Source organism: Chiloscyllium plagiosum, unplaced genomic scaffold, assembly GCF_037043375.1.
Source record: "Chiloscyllium plagiosum isolate Xiang-an unplaced genomic scaffold, Cpla_swu_hap1 HiC_scaffold_9, whole genome shotgun sequence".
Lineage (NCBI taxonomy): Eukaryota > Metazoa > Chordata > Chondrichthyes > Orectolobiformes > Hemiscylliidae > Chiloscyllium > Chiloscyllium plagiosum.
The window spans coordinates 31,931,870-31,955,255 of record NW_028270147.1 but is presented as its reverse complement, the minus strand read 5'-3'; the positions used below and the strand labels follow the sequence as shown (position 1 = coordinate 31,955,255).

General features: G+C 39.8%; 1 protein-coding gene across 1 annotated transcript in view; it reads right to left on the bottom strand.

Annotated features, from left to right (window-relative positions):
* Positions 1–5,703: 5,703 nt before the first annotated feature.
* artn (artemin) overlaps positions 5,704–23,386 on the bottom strand; it is a 111,690-nt gene continuing 94,007 nt past the window's right edge. The window contains exons 3-5 of the mRNA XM_043700126.2: positions 12,599–12,687; positions 11,802–12,048; positions 5,704–6,204 (exon numbers count right to left, since the gene is read on the bottom strand). Coding sequence (XP_043556061.1) covers positions 5,747–6,204; positions 11,802–12,048; positions 12,599–12,687 — 794 coding nt within the window. The 3' untranslated portion in view covers positions 5,704–5,746. The remainder of the gene's footprint in view (positions 6,205–11,801; positions 12,049–12,598; positions 12,688–23,386) is intronic.

The window sequence follows — 23,386 nt, the reverse complement described above, 5'->3', positions numbered from 1 at the left end:
AACAAGACAAAGCTTAGCAGGTGGGGAGAGAGGACATCATTGTTCTGGAACATTCTCAGTTCCTCTGAGAAAATGCCATAAATTTCTTCCTGCGAATTTCTGATGTTTTACTTTGCAATTTCATGTGATTTTCCTCAGTAAGAACTTTGAGAGCCCTGCAGAATCTTCTTTTTGAGAGTTTAGCATTGTTTCATAGAGTTCATCATGCTTTCTCCACTTTCAGTATTCATTGCATTCCGTCAAAATAAATGTCGCACGTTGATATAGCTGTAGTAAATTTGCTTTATCCAGATAACATTTAATGGATCTTCCATTTCTGGGATTACGTTGTGAATCTTTGTTGAAGAAGCAGATGCTTTTGACTACAAGATATTTGTTATAAAAACAAACTTTCTTGGAGGATATTTCCAAGTCATGTCTTTTGAAGAACATTTTACAAGCTCCATGTATCTTTACTGTGACTTTTGCATATTCCATTCAAAAACTGTGCAATGATATGTTTATTTCTGAAGAGCTTCATGGCATTCTTCCAACAAAAACATTGTGCAGAAACTTTTTGTGATCATAATAACTCCACACAATATAAAACTTGTATTCCTCTGAACAGAACAAATCCAGTGCATTCCTGTCACCTTAACACGGAGAAATCTTGGTTGTATTTTCACCTGAGGAATGACATGTACTGTTATACCCTATTGTATTATCTGTAAAGAGCTAGGAACTGATTAGCTGGCAACCATTATGGTGTGTAAGGGTTCTGGAGGCCATATTCACAGCTACACAAGAGAGTCATGTGATAATGTAAAAAGACACTGCCCAAAACAGTCATCTTATTAGTCAACATTAAAAACAAATATAGTTTTAACTTTTCAAGTCTAAAGTGATTATTTCTAACATATGGAAACCAGAAAACATAATACTTTGGGAGTAAATGCTTGTATGCAAACATAAAACATTTAAAGTTAATTTAATGCTAATCAGGAACATTAACTCAAATTCGTGTGAAGGAGAGAAAGAAAAACTAAGTGCATCATGCGAAAATGGAAAATTGGAATGTCGACTATTTTGCAAAGGATGCACAGCTACAGCCCATTATGAATTGGAATTCTGATAATGTCATGAAGGCTGTTGAGAATATTAAAGCAAAATACTGCAAATGTTAGAGATCTGAGATAAAAAGAAACAGAAGATGCTCAATAGAAACTCAATAGGTCTGGCGCCATCCGTGGAGAGAGAAAGAGAGTTAATGTTTTGAGTCTGATATGACTATTTTGCAGTTCTGAAGAAAACTCTTATCAGACTCGAAGTGTTAACTCTCTCTCTCCACAGATGCTGCCAGATCAGTTGAGCTTCTTCAGCCTTTTCTCTTTTCATGTTAACCAAAAATGCAGATTGGCATTTAGTAGCTTCCTAAAAGGCACTAGAAATGAAGAGTGGGGTCAGCTATACCCTTCTGTGGATAAGAAATAACGAATTATATTCTTTTTGAACAACTGAGGAGCTTACCAAAGAGGCCAGCATGATTCAGCATCCATCTCCAAACAAATTCAAAACATAGATCTCTCAGTATGAATTTCAAGATCCTAGACTGGAGGTAGGTGAGCCTATTGACAACTTTGCAACAAGATTTAAAAATGCAGCCAGAAAATGTTAAGTTTAAGAATACAGATGAAAGGCTGATGGATTGATTAATTTGTATGCTACACATCTTGAAGTACCAAAACAGTTAATCAAAAAGAACAAGTATCTAACACTGTAGGCTATAGATACTACCAGAGCAAATGAAGTCATGAGCAGGCAGATGAAGACAATGACTACACAAATGGCTTGTCTTCAGTTCAGCTTAGAGAAAGACAGATTCATCAGTGTAGTGAAACAGCAAGAAAAGATTGTAGAGAGAAAGAAATGTGAAGCATCTCATGGCAGTCACATGAATTCACAGATAGAAGGAAATGTTCCACATATGGATCAATCAATAGAGCTGTTGGAAAGGTCAACCATTGGGAAAAAATCTGCAGACAAATGAAGTGAAAAATGAGTCACCCAAGCCAGAGAAACAAGGAAAATGGGTAGAGAGAAAAAAAGAAATCCAAACCTTGGAAGATACCAGTGAGTTTGGGACCTGATTGACATACAATAACGTAAAATGTTTGTATGTGATATTGCTACAGAAAAGAAATTCACACAACAATTCAGATCAGGAGAGGATGAAAAATAAGCTGACAATCATAAACCCGAGTTGATATAGAGTAGCATCATCCTATGCAAACTATATAAGATCATTCTTATATCATTCCATATAAGAAAATTTGTAAGAAAACAGTTATCCAAAAAAAGCATTCTGAAAGTGAGCAACATCATGTCAATAGCATGTGGGGGAATGTGATTCAACAACCTGAATCAAAGGGACACACAAAATGTTAGCTATTTGTTTCACGACACTGAAACAGATGGGATCTGCTAACCTGGAATTGCATAGTCATATAGGGCTGCAGATTATCTCAGAGAACCACAGGTGAAGGAGGAGATACTGAGGGTTGAAGATAGTACAGCCAAGGAAAAGCATCTCTGATCCGATGCAAAGCTTTTCTGGTGTGAATGTACCCAGCATGTTTTGATAAAATGCGTCTAACCCTAACCCTAACCCATCCTGACCCATTCTGTGGTTGCTGGAAACCTGAATCAAACAAAAAATGCTGGAAAAGCTCAACAAATCTGGCAATATTGGTGGAGAGAGAAACAGAGTTAATGCTTCAAGTCTATTGTGACTCTTCTTCAGTACTAGCATGATGACTACACCATTGAAAGAGTTCCCATCAGTGTTAGCAAAAGCAAAGGCTTTCAGAGGGCTTTAGAACCTGAAGCTAGAAATGGAATTATTGCTGATGCCAACATTCAATAAACTCTTTGAATGGTATAAACTCCTCACATACCTTTAGCCTTAAAGTAAGCTAGAATGAGTTCCAGCAAGAAGTAAATGAGATATACAGGGGATGCAAAGGAGCAGTCAGCAAAGCCATTAATATCCAGATATATAATGTAACTGAGAAAGATCATGATAGTCATCAACATCATGAAAGCTGGGAATGAATTAAATGCAGATAAATGCATTTTGAAAGTGACAATGCCAGTTCTATGCACATGATAGAACCAAGTCAAGTCCTGAAAGTATCAAGGCCACTTCTGGGATGGAATCCCCAAGAGATAAAAGAGAGTTATGAGGTTTCATTGGCTTATTCCTTTGCACCACAAATGTTAGAACAGACAGCAAAACTGCAGAAGCTAATGAAAGGGAATGTAGACTATCAATGGTCAGAATCACATGACAGGAGTTTCAACAAACTCAAATTGCAGGTCTGCCATTCAGTTTTCTTTAACTCCGCAACTGGATGCTTCTGCAAAAGGACTAGGAGCAGCCCTAGTACAAGAGGGAAAGCCAATAGCATTCACATCCAAAGCTGTAACTTTAGCTGAGACCGATTTGCCAACACAGAGAATTTTTGGCTGTCGTGTATGGTTGTCAGAAGTTCTGTACATTTCTCTAGTGAAGAAATTTCACACTGGAGGTGATCACTGCCTGCTGGAGCAAATCTACGTGACACATTTGTGTATCACACCAAGAAGAGTAAAGAGGTAACTCTTGAGGCTTGTTGCAAATTCACTCTGAAATTCAAGCCAGGGAGAGATAGACTGCTTCAAGAAACCCTAAGTCAATTGTTGCCACAAGAGAAGCAGCATATAGAAGATCTAGTTAGAAAGATTCATTACCTAGCGAATGTAACAAGACTTAAACAGAGTTAAATCAGAGATAGGTCCAGAAATACAGGGAGCTACCTCTCACAGGAAGTGCTCTTGAGATGCCCTGATAAGATCCAGCAATATGTCATTACTGGTCAGTCAAAGAAGACACCTCATCAGAAGATAGAGCTTTATTAACTGGATCCAGAATAAACATACTCAAAACAAGGCAGGAAGTACTTCTCTAGAAGACACATGAAGGCCACATGGGAATGGAGAAGTGTAAACTGTGATGAACTGTGCACTGGCAATCCATATACAAAGACATTGAAAATATGGTATCTACATGCAACGTAGGCCAGAAATAAAGGAATGCGTGACCAAAAACAGATGGTAGCTAGTGAAGTACTACCCAGACTGCGGCATACCATAGGAGCTGATTTGTTCACATGCAATTAAAAATGGTGCCTCATAGTCACAGACTACAATTCAAAGTTACCTTTTATTCAGAAGGTGAAAGACTTGAGAATCACAACAGCCATCTCAGCAGTATGAGTTCTGTTTGCTGAACAGGGAATTTCAGAAACATTAATACATGACAATGGCACCCACTTCACATCCAGAGAATTTAAGGAATTTACTGAACAGTATGGATTCAACATTGTCACCTCATCACCATACTTCCCTCAAGAAAATGGATTAATAGAAAGACATATCCAGACTGTCAAAATAATCCCTATGAAACACTGAGACCCAATCGTGCCTTATTGTCACTCTGATCCACACCCCTCAAGGCTGACATGAAATCTCCTGCAGAGTTGTTGAATGGGAATAAAAGACTGCTTTGCCAAGCAAAATACATCCCCAAGTGACCAGAAGGAAGTGAGGCAATGTCACACTGAAGCACAGGAAAGAGGAGGTCAACACTTCAACAAACATGCCAAATCTCTACCTGAGCTGTTGAAAGGACAAACTGTACATGTACAGGGTCCAGTCATGAAAACCCAGAGTCCAGCAAGAGCTATTGCCAAAGCTGAGACGCCAAGATCATATACAATTGAGACTAAAACAAATGAGAAGAAAACAGTCAATAATCAATCTACCATTGAGCTGGAAAAATGGAAAATATTGTCAACAACAATGCTGAAAAAAATCACAACCCAGCGGGATAGTATTAGCAACAGCAAGCATAGTCCTGCAACACCAGGAGCAATGCTTACGATATTGCCTGTGCAGTATGCCAACTTGCCACTGAGAACAACAAATGCCAAATCTACAAAATAAAAACACAACATCTTACCACCTGATTGATAACATGAATAATATCATTATAAAATATGCTATAAAAGGGAATACTACAGCAATAGGGGCATTGCATTTTAAAGAAAGGGAGGGATGTTCTATATTGTGTTGTCTGTAAAGAACGAGAAACTAATTAGCTGGGAACCATTTGGTATGTACGTGTAGCATGGGAGCCGCATTCATGGATGTGTTGGAAAGTCATGTGACATGTAACAGAACATTGGCCTAAAGCAAATTTTGTTACCAGCAGCACGGCAATCTGTATTAAACACAAAAAGCTCTAAATTTTCCAAATCTAAAGTATGATTATTTCCAAAATTTTGGAACCCTCGGAGACATACTATGTATTCTAAGCTGTTAAAAGCCTGAAGTTACTGTTAATCTTTAGACTAGAAAACAGAATCAATATCAAATTATTTTTGGTTGATTTGCAATTTTCAGCAAAGGAGCAGCACAGATCAGAACTAAATCTGGTTCATGGTCCAACTGAAAAATCAGTTACCTTTGAACTCAATCAAATTGAAATACAGGGCCCAGCAAGCACCCCCTTTCTCTCCCACACACCCACCCTCACACCCCTACCCCTCCTAATGTTCAACTATTAATGCCACTTTGTTATCTCCAAAAAAAGTGTTGTACAGCCTTTTTACCTTGCCTAGATTATTGTTCCTCAAAGTGAACGCATAGTCCATAGTGACGTAGTTCATCATCCCTGACACATGCATTCAACTGCAGAGACATTCGTGATTATCTGCCACTGGTTTTGCAAATCCAGAAAGGCGATATCTGTATATTTGCTTGGTCTGCAGCATGGATGATTGATCACTATCTCATCAGTATTAGAAAGAATCCCATTTTTATTTAACATTTTGGACAGTGTTAGGTCATAATTCGACTCGTAGCGTGGACAATTTCCACTGCAATATTTGAAATCTACAATCTCTTCTGATTTATAACCAAGTCCCAGGTCTTCAACTTTGAGCTTTAAGGTATTGATATGGCATTCACTTTTATTTTTTTTCATTTTCCTGGATCCTCTCCGTCTATTTCTTCGTGAGGTCTTTGATCGTTCTTTGCCTTTATGTGAACTGCCTGGTGATCGTCCATAGCGGCTTCGCACATCCTCTGCAAATTCTCCAAGTCTGTTTAATATTGCAGTCTGATCTGTAAAAAGGAGAATTTTAAAATAGTAAAGAACCATGGCTTCTCCAGTGAAATTACAGTACAGAGATACATATCAATTCAGTTTGTTTAGATGGCATGCATGTTTGCAGGAAATCAATTCCTCTGTAGCAATGACTAATGTCAAGTTGTGTAAACGTTAAAAATTACACCTGTGTAAACAAAATCCTTCTCAAAATCTTTTTCTAAGAGACTAGGCTCTCAACGTGCTTTGTTATGCACACTTGTCTATAAAGAGCCATGATGATTCGTAGGGGTAAGAGTTGGCATAGGTACATGGAAATATCATGGAGGTGGTGGGTGGTGATGGGGTATGGTTTGAGGGCTACTCTACCTAAAATAAAACCAAATAATCTGGACAAAGTGCTAAAGAATTGAACTGAGCCCTATTGTCGGCCCAACTCAGTACTCAATTGCTCCTATGACCAACATCAATCTGCTTCTGGGGTCAGCATGTCTGCCTCTATTAAATCACTGCTCCCTAGAACAATAGTAGAACATAAAGGACCACTTTATACTCAAACTACCGGTCTTGATAGGGAAAATCTAGCTCAATTAAACATTTCAAAGACATTTTGTCAGTTCTAAGTATTTCCAGCACATTCTGTTTTCATTTAAAATATAGTTGTGTGCAGCAACAAATTCAGATCCTAAGATTGCTATTACAAGTGATGATGTCACCAAATAAAACTTTCTGGAATAATCTCATTGTCTGACAAGCACTGCTTCACTAGCTACTGGGTTAGATTTGGCTGACAGCATTCTAAACCTCCGCCTGTGTTAATTTTCCTCATTGTGTGTTTTTTAATGTGTCTTTTCTCTCATTGCCCTTAGGCTGAATGTTTCATGTTTAAAGAGGAAAATGTGTAAATTGCTCTTGGGCTCATGAAAATACTGCCGAAGCTTGTTTCTCTGAGGCACTCAGAAGCAGTGGAAGGACGGCACTCCCTCAGATTTTAACACAGTGCTTGTACTAGATACAAGTGTTGATACTTCCGACACTGTTTCACTGTCAGTAAAATGTAATTGAGTCATCAATTGCATTAGCCAACACTTTTCTATTTATAGAACTTGCAACAGAGAATAACATGCAGATGTGAGTAGAAGCCAGACACTTGGAAATGCTTAAAATATCCAAAAGGTGGAACTGACTTAAACTACAAGAATGTTATTTCAAATCTGCTGATATCGTTAACCATTTTATGACCTGCAGTTTCCTCAATTATTTGTATCCCCATGGTTATTGTTTCCTATTTTGCCAAATGATTTTAAATGATAAATGGGTCATCCATTTAAAAACCAGTTTGCTATTCACTCCAACTTTCATTATTACCACAATGTTAAAATTAGTCCTCAGCCCTCAATTGATGACAGCAAATGATGAACAAATCATTTTTTACAACACTTCTATCAAAGTGTTTTGCCCACTCTCAAGACATAATCTTGCATTATTAGTATGGCATTTTTCAGACTGAAATGAAATACTCCCGAAGTGGCTTTGGGTAAATGATCGGAAAACTTACTTGTAAATTAAAACAACTAAAGGAAAAGATTAAATGATACCTCTGGCTGTATTATAGGATGTCATAATTGAATATCTCAAAAACACAGGTAAGTTTATGAACAGTTAGCACTGTACGAGGGAAGAAAGAGTGTTACACTGGACCTGCATTACTCAAGAACAAAAACAGAAATTACTGGAATAGCTCAGCAGATTTGGCAGCATCTGTGGAGAGAAGTCAGAGTTAATGTTTCCGGTTGAGTGATCCTTCCTCAGAACTTTATGCAAGACCTGGTGAGTTTCTAGGTGCTTTGCTTTTATTTTGTGTTAAGGTAAGCTGTGGATCAAGATTGATCAGGATGTTTTCAAACCTGACAGAACCTAATTATGTAAAAAGTAACTAAACAGCCTTGCATTGGAAAAGAGAAGAATAGGTGAGAAAACTGTGGTGTTTTAAAATAAAAAGTAACAAAAAAAGGAATTGGTCAACATTGAAGTACATATATTTGTTAAGTTAGAGAATAAGCACAAGACGAGACAACATTTTTGCAAGCAACAAGACAACATTGACAAGTTCCAATAAGTCAAAAGAATTAGGAAAATAATCTTCTTCCCAGAGATTATGAGTTACATGGAAATGATTCCCTCAGGAGGCACTACCTTCAAAGTGAATGGGTAGATTTGTAAGGGAGCTAGGTATATATCTGCTGGTTGTGGTTGGAGGGCGGAAACTGAGGATCAGAGAGGTACTAACACCACCTTTTGATAATTTGGGGATAAACTAAAGGGAAGAAATTTAGTGCGACGTGAAGTAGGAGATCAACAAGTGGTGCTAGTGACGGGGAGAATTGGAGGTAGAAGGGTAGTGAGTTGGCATTTGGGCTCCTCCGAATCCCATGGAAAAACTTACCTAGGTTGCAGTTCTTTAGTTTCATTACGTGTTGAACAAGTCAGCATCTGCATGGTTTTGTGCTCTGATCCACTCCAGCCTAAAAATTGAACTTACATCTCATGGATCCCAAATGCATGCAGTAAACGGGCAGCTGCTTTGGGAGTTCTGTTAAGCAGGAAGGCAATGGCATCATGATAATGTCACTGAGCTAGGAATCCAGAACCCCAGTTTAATGATTTGAGGATGAGGTTTATATGCCAAAATGGTGGTTGAAGAAATTGGAATTCAATTAATCTAACTGGAATAGAAGGGAGGTCTAATGACAACTACATAACGACTATTTATGGTTGTAAAAACCCATCTGGTCTTTTAATTTCCTTTCATAAAGGAAATCTGTCATCCTACGTAGTCTAGTTCACATGTGTCTCCAGACCCACAGCAATGTGGGTGTTTCCTAACTCAATAAATGGTGGTTTAGCCAACAAAATCAAAAGAGCAAATTAAAAAGGCACTTATCAAATTGTTGCTTGCCTTTTTGGCAATGATTGCAATGTTATCGATAATATATTGAAGCCACTTTGACCTGTTAATGCTGAACAACGGAAGTGAAAATTAGTTTTCCTGATGTAGTAATTACACATTTTCTCATGGTTTAAATGAACTTGATGCACTGACTGACCTTTCCTTCTTTAGATGGTATTATTGATTTGCCAAATTGTGGGTGTGAGGGATCAAGACTGTCTCAGTGTTATTTTGAAAATATATTAAATTGCTTCAAATGAAAAGAAACATTTAACCATGATTAAAATGGGTCCAACAGAATCAATTGGAAACAGAAACACTTTTGGTTTCATGATGAGGTAAATTTAGAACACTCCTTCTGCTTGAATCCAGCATAGAAAAATAATTTCCTCTCCTCACAACATAGATTCTAACAAAGGTGAATTAAAATAAAGATAATCCAGCTCCACATCATTATGTAGGTTCACAACCCAAGGATGCATGGTTTGCCATGAATTGATAGTGCGTAAACACAGCCTGATAGAATACCACAATAAATCTAGGTGGAAAATGCAAAAATTCACCATAGTTTTCTCTGAGGATGCTTCTTTGATGTTTGAGTAATGGAATGTTTCCTTGGCACAGAACAGTTTTATTCTGGACATAACCCAGGCCATATCTAGGAGCAGGGTTCAAAATAGATGGGGTTGGTGGATGAATTCACCAACCTGCAGAAAAGTAATGACAAGAAAGGTTGCCTCCATATAATAATTCTATGTATTACAGTTGCTCTGGGCCAGAACTGAACAAACAAAGGTCTAGGAAGTGGAACAACCTAGCTTGATTGGAGGAACAGTAAGCAAGTATAAGAGACAGAAATTATGAGGAGCTTCTCACAGATTGGCTTCTCCATAGCTGCTGCTTCAGCATCACCCAATAACAGGTTCTCTCTCACACACCCTTGCTGCTCTGCCACAGACAAAAGCTACTGTTGCAGGGTGTTATGGACCAGGCCAGACCCCTGAAAACAGTTCAAGAAAGTAGTCCAGACCCTAACTTTCATAGTTGTTTTAAGCAGGAGTGAGGTGGATATTTCAGGAGTGAGGCAGCTGGGCCAACCTCACGGTTTTAAACAAGACAGCATTTTTTTTACAAATTACTGAATGAAACCAAATTTAGAATAATTTAACTGATCTGAAAACCCAATCAACTCTATCACCACTGAATGATGTGGTTCCAAATATTGCAACATCCTCATAAATACCCCCTTGGCAAAAAAAAAGGTAAAAATCAAAAACATGTTCTTACAGGAGAGATGTCACAGAGAGAGAAGATTAGCATGAAGCTGTTTCTTTGGGTCCCCAGCTAAAACTTGACCAGTAGCTGCAAACAAAACAATTTCCTAAAACCAAACCAAACCAAACCATCCCTGAACTTGGAGGACTGGCCACTCCCCTTTCATTGGTTAAGTTTTTTTTAAAAGAAAAACACTTAAAAGCTTTTTCAAGTAGATATTTCCAGACATTTCAGAACAACTCCCTTTACAACCTATCTGAAAAGAAAGGACAGAATAACCTTGTTAAAGGAGGAGTATCATCTCAAGGGGGAGGGCTGAGGACAGTGATGAGACCGAGAAGAGAAGGGTGGTGACGCCTTGCTTCCTTTTACTGAAGCATAATGTACATAATCCAGCAGTTCTATTGTTAATAAAAATAATCCTGGGGATAAAGGGCTTCTCATATGAGGAACTCTATTGAAGACTCAGGGTCTATATTCAAAAACATTTAGAAGGATGGTGGGGGGGGAGGTGAAATTGGACTGAACTGACAAAATACTGAGAGGCATGGATAGAGTGGATGTGGATAACATGTTTTGTTTAATAGGAGAGACTACGACCTGATGGCACAGTGATGGGATTATCTTTTAGAACTGAGATGAGAGGAATTTCTTCAGCCAGAGGGTGAGGAATCTGTGGAACTCATTTCCAAAGAGGGCTGTGGAGACCAAGTCATTGGGTGCATTTAAGACAGAGATAGATAGGTTATTGATTGGTAAAGAGCTCAAGAGTTATGGGGAGAAGCCAGGAGAATGGGGTTTAGAAACATGTCTGCCATGATGGAATGGTGTAGCAGACTCAGTAGACTGAATACCCTATTTCTGCTCCTATATTCTATGATCTAAGAAAATTTCAAAGAGAAATGGAAAAACGGAAATGACCTATACCTCTGCAGTTATTTATCGCTGGGACATCTGCTTATGATTTTTCAGCTGCTCAGCTCCCAATTCACCCCAAACTGTCTGGAAGAGAGAAACGCTACAAGCAGTGAAAGGAAAGAGTTTTCTACATATTAAGGAAAGTTAGGCAGAAATCAAATCTATTTTTGTGCATCACCCAGCAGGTAATTACAGAGTATTGTTGATGATCATCTGATTTCAAGTTGACTGCCTTCTTTGTAGTGAAACAGACTGTGAAATCATCACAGAATGGTTACAGCACAAAGGGAGGCCAGTTGGATCCTCATACCCATTCCAGCTCTCTATTAGAGCTAATTCCACTTTTTATGTTTTCCCTGTTGCCCTGCAAGTATAGTCTCTTCACAGGGATTATATTTTCAGGCTACTTCTATTGATTCAAATACTAACTGTTTCCTCACTACTGTTTTATGATCAATTTGCCATACTTACAATGCACAGTAGGCCAGACAGATTGAGTTGGCAATTCCCTTCTCTCATCAGTCTTACTTTCCAGGGATCGTTGACTCTCCACAGGTTCTTGACTTTCCATTGAAGTCCTACTGATGGAAACTTTCTTGTCCTGAGCTGGTATCTCTCTGGATTGCGGGTTATTCACTGGAAACCAATTCTCCTCTTTGGATGAAGCAATTGTACTTGCAATCAGGGATAGAAAGATGGCCAGTGTCCAGTAAGTAGCCTTCAAGACAAGAGCCATAATAAATAAAATTTTAAAGATAAAATCAGACAGAAATGGTTCTCCTTTGCTCTCATATGACAGCGTTCAGGCTTTGACACAAAATGAGGCTTATTTCTAAAGGCCAAGTTCAAGAAGATTTGGAACAGCATCAAAGAAACTAAGCCAACCTCCCCTTCAAAGCAAACTATCAGCAACAAACAGAATCATTTGGAATTTAACAGTAGGTTTGGACAGTATCATCACATTGACATATTGGCTGCATTAAGCACTTTTGTCAGAGGGGCTCAGTCTGCCTGAAAGTACCAGGTAACCAATTTTTCATTGCAAAGTAGTTAAAGCACAGATCTGGCGTGTGTACAAAAGCACCCGAAGCCGATTGTTTAAAGTCTACAGTAGATTCTCAAAATACAATAGATTAAGAGTCACTGATCTCCAAAAGAGGAGAAAGGTGGCTGGGACAGGGTTTTGCAACATTCAGGATTTCAGACCACAACAGATTATAACAAATTCTTGATCTCAGAAGAATTGGAATTATTTTTAAAATTCGTACCTGCCATCTTCTCAGCGGTTTTCCAGGTAAATCAGCCAGACCTCCTGAATCTATCAGATTAACACCTTCACACTCTTGCTTGCATCTGTCTAAAAAGATTAAAATTTAAATTAAAGACAAAATGTAAGTTTCCAGTCCCTAAGAGAGTTCCAAGTCAAGTGAAATCTGTAGAAGCAATAAACTTTGCCTATGTTCGCACAGCGAATAACCGATGATCCTGTTTTATTACTTTATGAACAGTAATCTCTAGTAGAGATAGATGAGGCGTTGGGTCATATGATGACAAGTAACTAAAACAAGGTTTTACATCACTTATAAACAAAGCAAAGGTTATTAAACTGGAGCAGACAGATGATAATTTAAATGGGTTCAGGCAAAGGTCCATGTAACAACAGCAGTGCCCATAATCCACAGATCACACTAGTTTTCAAATCACTGAGTAGTCCTGACAATTCCTTCCTTAAATGTTTAATATTTACAAATACAGAAAAAATGGCCATAGTCTTAAAAGGATCTAGTCTAGCCAGATAACAGGTCTTCCATGTTTAGTCAAATATATTCAGATATAAAATGGGGAATGACTAATTTTAATCAAATCAATATTTCATCTGAAACGGTGTTGGGTCTTTGCAGTATGGCAAGAAACACTATGCTTGGATTATGTAGGGATTTCAGGAGTCTATAAACTGAAGAAAAACAATTTTGTAGGTTGTCAAGTCAAAGCCTCAAATCCATGCATTCAACAATGAAATCCCAACTAGTAAAGAGAAAGTATTGAACAAAAACATGTATAAGAGAAGTGAAATTAAAATATCTTGAAATCACTGGGCAGGTATTTACCTTTCAGCCAGGTGTCATTTATATTTAAGGAGAAAGTGAGGGCTGCAGATGCTGGAGATCAGAGCTTAAAATGTGTTGCTGGAAAAGCGCAGCAGGTCAGGCAGCATCCAAGGAACAGGAGAATCGACGTTTCGGGCATAAGCCCTTCTTCAGGAAGGACTTCCTGAAGAAGGGCTTATGCCCAAAACGTCGATTCTCCTGTTCCTTGAATGCTGCCTGACCTGCTGCGCTTTTCCAGCAACACATTTTCAGCTCATTTATATTTAAGACTGGATCAAGAATTTAAAGAGTCATAGAATCCCCACAGTGTGAAAACAGGCCTTTCGGTCCAACAAATCGACACCAACCTTCTGAAGAGTAACCCACACAGACCCCTTCCCCTATACTTACCCCTGACTAATGCACCTAACACACACATCTCTGAACACTATGGGCAATTTAGCATGACTAATTCACCTAACCTGCACATCTTTGGATTGTGGGAGAAAACCAGAGCACAGACACAGGGATAATGTTCAAACTCCACACAGACAGTTACCTGAGGATGGAATCAAACCCAGGTCCCCGGCGCTGTGAGGCACTGTGCTAACCACTGAGCCACTGTGATGCTCACATTAAGTATGTAATTTAAACCATTGACATTTTATAACCTCAAAACTGGCTTCCCTCCCAGGAATTTCACCCTGAATTTACATCACAATGGTAACAGCAGTGCAGTGAGAAGACTATCCATTGACTCATGTGAAAAGTGTACGTGAATATTCACTGAAGACAAGCACCAGCTCATCTTGCATAATCTCCATGGCTAAAAGGTCTGCCAACATTAACAGTTTAGGTTTCACATGGGGGAATAGACATTTAGTAGGTGAGACAGTTATTTGTTAATGGCTGCACACAAGCCATGCATCTTCAGGAATGGAAGGGGAAGTGAAGAGAGACCAAAGGCACGAAAGATGGCATAATCAGGAAACATATTAATGTTCTGCAAATTGCAATTCATTCCCACATTTATTACATTCAAGTTCCGGAAAACAGAACAGCCTTGAACAAATTGTTTTTCTCTCTCATTATTTTTTGCTCATTGCTTTTTTCTCTTACTTGACTGAATTACTGACATTGAATAGTGACTTTTCTCCACCCTCAGCACCGCCCAGCACCACCCGCGCTGCCACTGGATGAATTTCTCAATTGGCATTACTTCAATTTGTGTCTGTCAATTTTTGTTACAATGATTCCAGTTCTTGACCTATAATCCCATTTTCTACTTACGCTCTTTAAGCATGCACTAGCTTAAACACAATAATTAATTCCATTTAAATACAGCTTTATGAGTATTGTTAGCTTTTCTCTGACATCAGGTAATACAGCAAGTTTATTTAGTCTTCTCTGAAAATTAAGTTTACATCACTTACATCACTGAACATTTTAACAAATCGATATATTATAATTATAATGCACTACTGAATGTTTGGTGATGATTATTTGGTTAGAAATAATATGCAAAGGTTAAGGGAAAAAGCTGGAGATTTGCAGTAAGTAATGACGCTCACTTGAAGACCTGATGCAGACATAACAGGCCAAAAAGAATGTAATTAATCAAAAGAGAAAGAAAATTTTAAATTAATTTTAAACATACTTTTCTGGGATTTCCTGCCAAAAACAAAACATCAACTTACATTTACATAGCACTTTAACATGGTAAAATTTGCCAAGGCATTTCAAAAGGCACTAATCAAACAAGTAAGACTTGGTTAGAAAGGAAAATGTTCTGACACAAAGTGTAGCCTTGAGGAAAGGGCATTTCCTAAAGTAACATTAACAATATAGACAGGATCATCCTGGATTTATTAGGATCTCTGAGGACTTAGCAGATCTCAACCAAATCAGCAATACAATTTGCCTCTGCCCTTCTAACCATGAGGATATAAAAATCACTCAGGTTTCCTCCCCCTAATTGCTTGCATTTGCTCCTCACCAAAGAGGATTATCAGCAGGCATTCCTGCTGCAATTCAACTTTGGACAGGTTGTATCGATTAGTACCAGTGCAGCAAGGGAAGATTAGCAGTTTGTTTGAGTGCAGCTTTACCTCCTTGCGGGAAACCTGTGATTTAGACTGTCATGATGGGAATATTAGTAGAGCATCAATTTAAGCAGATTCCAGCAAACAGGCAGATTGGCACCCGTGCTTTCCTGGTCATCATCTCTATTTTTTGATGCATACACGAATGGATCCTCGTGGTACATAAGAACATAAAAAAAACATGAGCAGGAGTAGGCCATCTGGCCCACTGGGCCTGCTCTGCCATTCAATAAGACCACGGCTGATCTTTTTGTGGACTGAGCTGCACTTATCCAGCTGTTCATAACAACCCTTACTTCCTTTGCTGTTCAAAAATCTATCTTTGCCTTAAAACTATTTAATGAGGTAGCCTCAACTGCTTCATTAGGCAGGGAATTCCACAAAACCACAACCCTTTGGGGACAGAAGTTCCTCCTCAACTCCATCCCAAATCTGTTCTCCCTCATTATGCCCCCTACTTCTAGTTTCACTTGCCAGGGAAACAATCTCATTGCTTCTATCTCATTTATTCCATTCAGCGTTGTACCTGTTTCTGCAATACCTCCACCCGTTCTTCTAAATTTCAATGACCCAGTCCACTCAGTCTGTCCTCATAAAACAACCCTCTCAACTCTGGAATCAACCTAGTGAACCCTCCTCTGCACCCCCTCCAGTGCCAATACATCACCTTTCAAGTGATAGAGTCATAGAGATGTACAGCATGGAAACAGACCCTTTGGTCCAACCCGTCCATGCTGACCAGATATCCCAACCCAATCCAGTCCCACCTGCCAGCACCTGGCCCATATCCCTCCAAACCCTTCCTATTCATATACCCATCCAAATGCCTCTTAAATGTTGCAATTGTACCAGCCTCTACCACATCTTCTGGCAGCTCATTCCACACACATACCACCCTCTGCGTGAAAAAGTTGTCCCTTAGGTCTCTTTTATCTCTTTCCCCTCTCACCCTAAACCTATGCCCTCTAGTTCTGGACTCCCCCACCCCAGGGAAAAGACTTTGTCTATTTATCCTATCCATGCCCCTCATAATTTTGTAAACCTCTATAAGGTCAGCCCTCAGCCTCCAACACTCCAGGGAAAACAGCCCTACCCTGTTCAGCCTCTCCCTGTAGCTCAGATCCTCCAACCCTGGCAACATCCTTGTAAATCTTTTCTGAACTCTTTCAAGTTTCACAACATCTTTCCGATAGGAAGGAGACCAGACTTGCACGCAATATTCCAACAGTGGCCTAACCAATGTCCTGTACAGCCCCAATATGATCTCCCAACTCCTGTACTCAATACTCTGACCAACAAAGGAAAGCATACTAAACGCCTTCTTCACTATCCTATCTACCTGCGACTCCACTTTCAAGGAGCTATGAACGTGCACTCCAAGGTCTCTTTGTTCGGTCTCTTTGTTCAGCAACACTCCCTAGGACCTTACCATTAAGTGTATAAGTCCTGCTAAGATTTGCTTTCCCAAAATGCAACACCTCACATTTATCTGAATTAAACTCCATCTGCCACTTCTCAGCCCATTGGCCCATTTGGTCCAGATCCTGTTGTAATCTGAGGTAACCCTCTTCGCTGTCCACTACACCTCCAATTTTGGTGTCATCTGCAAACTTACTAACTGTACCTCTTATGCTCGCATCCAAATCATTTATGTAAATGACAAAAAGTAGAGGGCCCAGCACCAACGCTTGTGGCACTCCACTGGTCACAGGCCTCCAGTCTGAAAAACAACTCTCCACCACCACCTCTGTCTTTTACCTTTGAGCCAGTTCTGTATCTAAATGGCTAGTTCTCCCTGTATTCCATGAGATCTAACCTTGCTAATCATCTCCCATGGGGAACCTTGTCAAACGCCTTACTGAAGTCCATATAAATCACATCTACTGCTCTGCCCTCATCAATCTTCTTTGTTACTTCTTCAAAAAACTCAATCAAGTTTGTGAGACATGATTTCCCACGCACAAAGCCATGTTGACTATCCCGAATCAGTCCTTGCCTTTCCAAATACATGTACATCTTGTCCCTCAGGATTTCCTCCAACAACTTGCCCACCACCGAGGTCAGGCTCACCGGTCTATAGTTCCCTGGCTTGTCTTTACCGTCCTTCTTAAACAGTGGCACCACGTTTGCCAACCTCCAGTCTTCCGGCACCTCACCTGTGACTATCGATGATACAAATATCTCAGCAAGAGGCCCAGCAATCACTTGGCTTCCCACAGAGTTCTCGGGTACACCTGATCAGATCCTGGGGATTTCTCCACTTCTAACCGTTTCAAGACATCCAGCCCTTCCTCCTCTGTAATCTGGACATTTTGCAAGATGTCACCATCTATTTCCCTACAGTCTATATCTTGCATATCCTTTTCCACAGTAAGTACTGATGCAAAATATTCATTTAGTACCTCCCCCATTTTCTGTGGCTCCACACAAAGGCCGCCTTGCTGATCTTTGAGGGGCCCTATTCTCTCCCTAGTTACCCTTTTGTCCTTAATATATTTGTAAAAACCCATTGGATTCTCCTTAATTCTATTTGCCAAAGCTATCTCATGTCCCCGTTTTACTCTCCTGATTTCCCTCTTAAGTATACTCCTACTTTCTTCTAAGGATTCACTCGATCTATCCTGTCTATACCTGACATATGCTTCCTTCTTTTTCTTAACTAAACCCTCAATTTCTTTAGTCATCCAGCATTCCCTATGCCTACCAGCTTTCCCTTTCACCCTGACAGGAATATACTTTCTCTGGATTCTTGTTATCTCATTTCTGAAGGCTTCCCATTTTCCAGCCGTCCCTTTACCTGCGAACATCTGCCTCCAATCAGCTTTCGAAAGTTTTTGCCTAATATCGTCAAAATTGGCCTTTCCCCAATTTAGAACTTCAACTTTTAGATCTGGTCTATCCTTTCCCATCACTATTTTAAAACAAATAGAATTATGGTCACTGGCCCCAAAGTGCTCCCCCATTGACACCTCAGTCACCTGCCCTGCCTTATTTCCCAAGAGTAGGTCAAGTTTTGCACCTTCTCTAGTAGATACATCCACAGACTGAATCAGAAAATTGTCTGGTACACACTTAAGAAATTCCTCTCTATCTAAACCTTTAACACTATGGCAGTCCCAGTCGATGTTTGGAAAGTTAAAATCCCCTACCATAACTACCCTATTATTCTTACAGATAACTGAGATCTCCTTACAAGTTTGTTTCTCAATTTCCCTCTGACTATTGTGGGGTCAATAATACAATCCCAATAAGGTGATCAACTCTTTCTTATTTCTCAGTTCCACCCAAATAACTTCCCTGGATGTATTTCTGGGAATATCCTCCCTCAGCACAGCTGTAATGCTATCCCTTATCAAAAATGGCACTCCCCCTCCTCTCTTGCCTCCCTTTCAATCCTTCCTGTAGCATTTGTATCCTGGAACATTAAGCTGCCAGTCCTGCCCATCCCTGAGCCATGTTTCTGCAATTGCTATGATATCCCAGTCCCACGTTCCTAACCATGCCCTGAGTTCATCTGCCTTCCCTGTTAGGCCCCTTGCATTGAAATAAATGCAGTTTAATTTATTAGTCCGACTTGTCCCTGCCTGCCCTGACTGTTTGACTCACTTCTGTTCTCAGCTGTACCTGTCTCAGATCGATCTCTTTCCTCACTATCTCCCTGGGTCCCACACCCCCACCTTATTAGTTTAAATCCTCCCAAGCCGTTCTAGCAAATTCCCCTGCCAGTGTATTAGTCCCCTTCCAATTAAGGTGCAATCCGTCCTTCTTGTACAGGTCACTTCTACCCCAAAAGAGATTCCAATGATCCAAAAATGTGAATCCTTCTCCCATACACCAGCTCCTCAGCCATGCATTCATCTGCTCTATCCTCCTATTCCTGCCCTCACTAGCTCGTAGCACTGGGAGCAATCCAGATATTACTCCCCTTGAGGACCTCCTTTTTAAATTCCTGCCTAACTCCCTCTAATCTCCCTTCAGAGTCTCAATCTTTTCCCTTCCAATGTCGTTGGTTCCAATGTGGACAATGACCTCCTGCTCGCCCCTCTCCCCCGTGAGAACATTCTGCACCCTCTCTGAGACATGCTTGATCCTGGCACCAGGGAAACAACACACCATTCTGCTTTTTCTCTGCTGGTCACAGAAACGTCTGTCTGTACCTCTGACTACAGAATCCCCTAACACAATTGATCTCTTGGAAGCCGACATACCCCTCGTTGCATTAGAGCCAGTCTCAATACCAGAAACTTGGCTGTTCGTACTACGTTCCCCTGAGAATCCATCACCCCCTACATTTTCCAAAACAGCATACTTGTTTGAAATGTGTATATCCACAAACGACTCCTGCCCTAAGTGCCAACCTATTGAACTATTGAGGGAGTGCAGTGTAGGTTCACGAGGTCAATTCCTGGAATGGCGGGACTACCTTACGCTGAAAGACTGGAGCGACTGGGCTCGTATACCCTTGAGTTTAGAAGACTGAGAGGGGATCTGATTGAGACATAAAAGATTATTAAAGGATTGGACACTCTGGAGGCAGGAAACATGTTTCCGCTGATGGGTGAGTGCCGAACCAGAGGACACAGCTTAAAAATACGGGGTAGACCATTTAGGACAGAGATGAGGAGAAATTTCTTCACCCAGAGAGTGGTGGCTGTGTGGAATGCTCTGCCCCAGAGGGCAGTGGAGGCCCAGTCTCTCGATTCATTTAAGAAAGAGTTGGATAGAGCTCTCAAGGATAGTGGAATCAAGGGTTATGGAGATAAGGCAGGAACAGGATACTGATTAAGGATGATCAGCCATGATCGTATTGAATGGTGATGCAGGCTCGAAGGGCAGAATGGCCTACTCCTGCACCTATTGTCTATTGTCTATTGTCTCTCTCACCCTTCCTGGAGTTAACCCATCTATATGACTGTATCTGAGACTTTCCCCCCTTCCTATAACTGCCATCCATCACATACTGTTGCTGTTGCAAATTCCTCATTGCTTCTATCTGTCTCTCCAACCGATCCACTCGATCAGATAGGATTCGCATCCAACAGCATTTATGGCAGATATAATCCGCAGTAACCCTTAAACTCTCTTTAAACTCCCACATCTGACAAGAAGTACATATCACTGCAAAGGCCATTTTTGCTCCTTCACAATCTACAGAAAATAACACCGTCTTATTCCTCTACAAACACTGCCCCAGGTTAAATTAATAGCTATGGCTTATATTTTAAGTTTAATCAAGAGACTTATCTCCGAACACATATAATCAAGAAAGAATCCACTATATTCACTACTGCAGCCTTTCTCTTGGACAGACTTAAAACAACAATTAATTTATCTGATTCTGTGCTGTGAACTTCGCCCAACAGCTCCTCCAAGATTAGTTGTGAATTTCACTGTTTGTTAATTTTCCCAGATGCATTCCGATGACCAGCGATACACGAATTCAAACAGCAAAGGCAGTAACTGTGCAGGTTCTCTCTCTCTCCCTCTCCCCGTCTCCCCGTTTCCCCGTTTCCCCCTTTCCCCCTTTCTCTCTCTCTCTCTCTCTCCTGCACCGTCCTCACCATGTGCTGCTCTTCTGCTCTTCTCCCTTTTAAACTGCTGTTGTTTTGACTTTTTTTTCCAAAGTTCCAAAACAATGCAACAGCATATAAAACAGTAACTGCTGCTCCTGGAATTCAAGCAAATCACCTCCAACGTCTAAAATACCTCAAAAAAAAGAGCAGCTCTTACAGCCAGAAATTTTTCCCATCCTCCATCTTGGATTACCCAGAATCCTGTAAGGAGATCAAAATTAGACGCAAGAAGCCATGAGGGGATGGAGCAGGGCAGTTTGATCCCTAAAAATATATGAGTCAATATTTATATGAGGTGTGTGAAAAATTCCTAAATTTTAAGCCAAAAGTTATGGGTCAATTTCTAGATAAGAGCACCTTTTTCACAGATTCATGTAAAACTGAAAAACAAACTTCATGTTTACAAATATCTGTAACGCTACAAATTTGGTATAAATTACTATTAGTTTTTCATACTATTGAATGTTAAATTTGTAATATATCTGATGTGTAACCTCACTTGGAACGTAGGAAACATGGCAGCCAAGGTGTAAAAGAATAAGATTACGACAAAACTATATGGTTTTATGACATTTTGAGGGTTAAATATTAGTCCAGACAGATTGATGGTAAAAGTGATGAGGTTCTTCATTGTTACCAGAGCCTTGTCACAGCTGACAGATCAGAAATCTGTTCATCAGCCTCACAACCTTTCTAATGTGCTGTATCCAAAGCCATGCCATCAGGGGAGACCCTGACAACGGTTGCCATTAACTTTCTGACCTCGTTTATGGAAAATAGTCACCTGGGAGATACACTTGAGGTTTGTCATCTTTGGTAGAACTTAGATTCCTTTAAACGCCAAGGCAAAAAGAGGAGGCGGGTGCAAAAAGAAACACACAACAGTAATTTGTGCTCCTGACAAGAAGATTTGCTGTCAGAGGTACAAAAGCAGAAAGTTGCCCTTTGTGTGCTTTGCTGCAGGTACTGAAAATATTTTTCGCTATTGCTAATGATCTCAGGATAGTTCCTTAAGTGATATTTGGACAATGCCATAGCTTTTCATCAAATAGTTGATGAGTACTGGGCACTAATGAATCAAGGCAAACTGTGCAATAGAAGTGCTTTCTGTAAATACACTCAGTATGATTCTATACTGACAATATTAGTGACCAGCATAGTTTGACTACATAGAATGAACCACCAGCAATACAGATAATGCACAATTTACACGCTTGAGGTCAAAAGCGAAAGGCTCATTTGAAAAGCTTCAACAACAATGTAAGTGGCGCATTCTTACTTGCAAACATTTTTAGACACACACCATGACATTCACTCATGCCGCATCCAAGCTTATCCTGCAGTAAGTGAGGAAAGTAAGCTGTCCTCTCTGACACTGCAAGGCCTCCTTCAAAAAAAGTGAAGAAAATTGAATAGAAACTACCAAAAATGAATATTGTTACCAATATCTGAACGCAAAAACAACTAGCCCCAAACACACAAGGTGGCAGATCTGAAGAAAACTTCTCAAGTCAGGCAACCAAACGATTTTTTTAAGTTTAGTACCTGTTCTGCAAATGTATGACACAAAGTTCTTCTCCATAACCTGTCATTCTTTTGTCATTTTCATGCTGCTCATTGCTACTCACTAGGAATGAGGCAGCTGCTTGACTTATCAATGACCTTGTGCAAATTTTTGAAAGAGCCAAGATTAAAATGAAAGGTAGCATTTAAATAGCATCTTATCACATTTGTCAGGATTGGAACATTTCACAACCATTTTATTATTTTTTAAGTGCAGTTACTACCATTACATAGGCAGAGCCAGCAATAATTTTGTAAGTAAAAAAGTCCTGCAAGCAGCAATGAGATGACTGAGTAGCTAATTATGCTTCTAGTGATGTGAAGAGTTTGTAAGGACACCAGAAGAACACTATTCTTCGAATCTTGTCATGTGATTTTCTAAACACAGAAAATGCTGAAACAAGACAATGGGTTATTGCATGTCTTTGAAAGGGAAATAGCAAGTTGTATATTTGCAATGTGTAACAGGAAAATGGCAGTTTTGCCCATCCAGTTGAACTAATGAACAAGACTTGAATGTTTCATAGAGATTTTCATTACATGCTGGCATGGAAGCAGCAGAGATTCCAAATACAACACTGACTGGACAGGAAATAAGTGAGTAGGGAACTCATCACTGATTTACGTACTTGTGTTGCAATATAAAAGTTGATTATGAAAGCAAAATTAAAGTTAAAAGCAAATTTTAATCATTTGCAGATTGGCTTGTGAGACTGAAAAAAGACTTTACT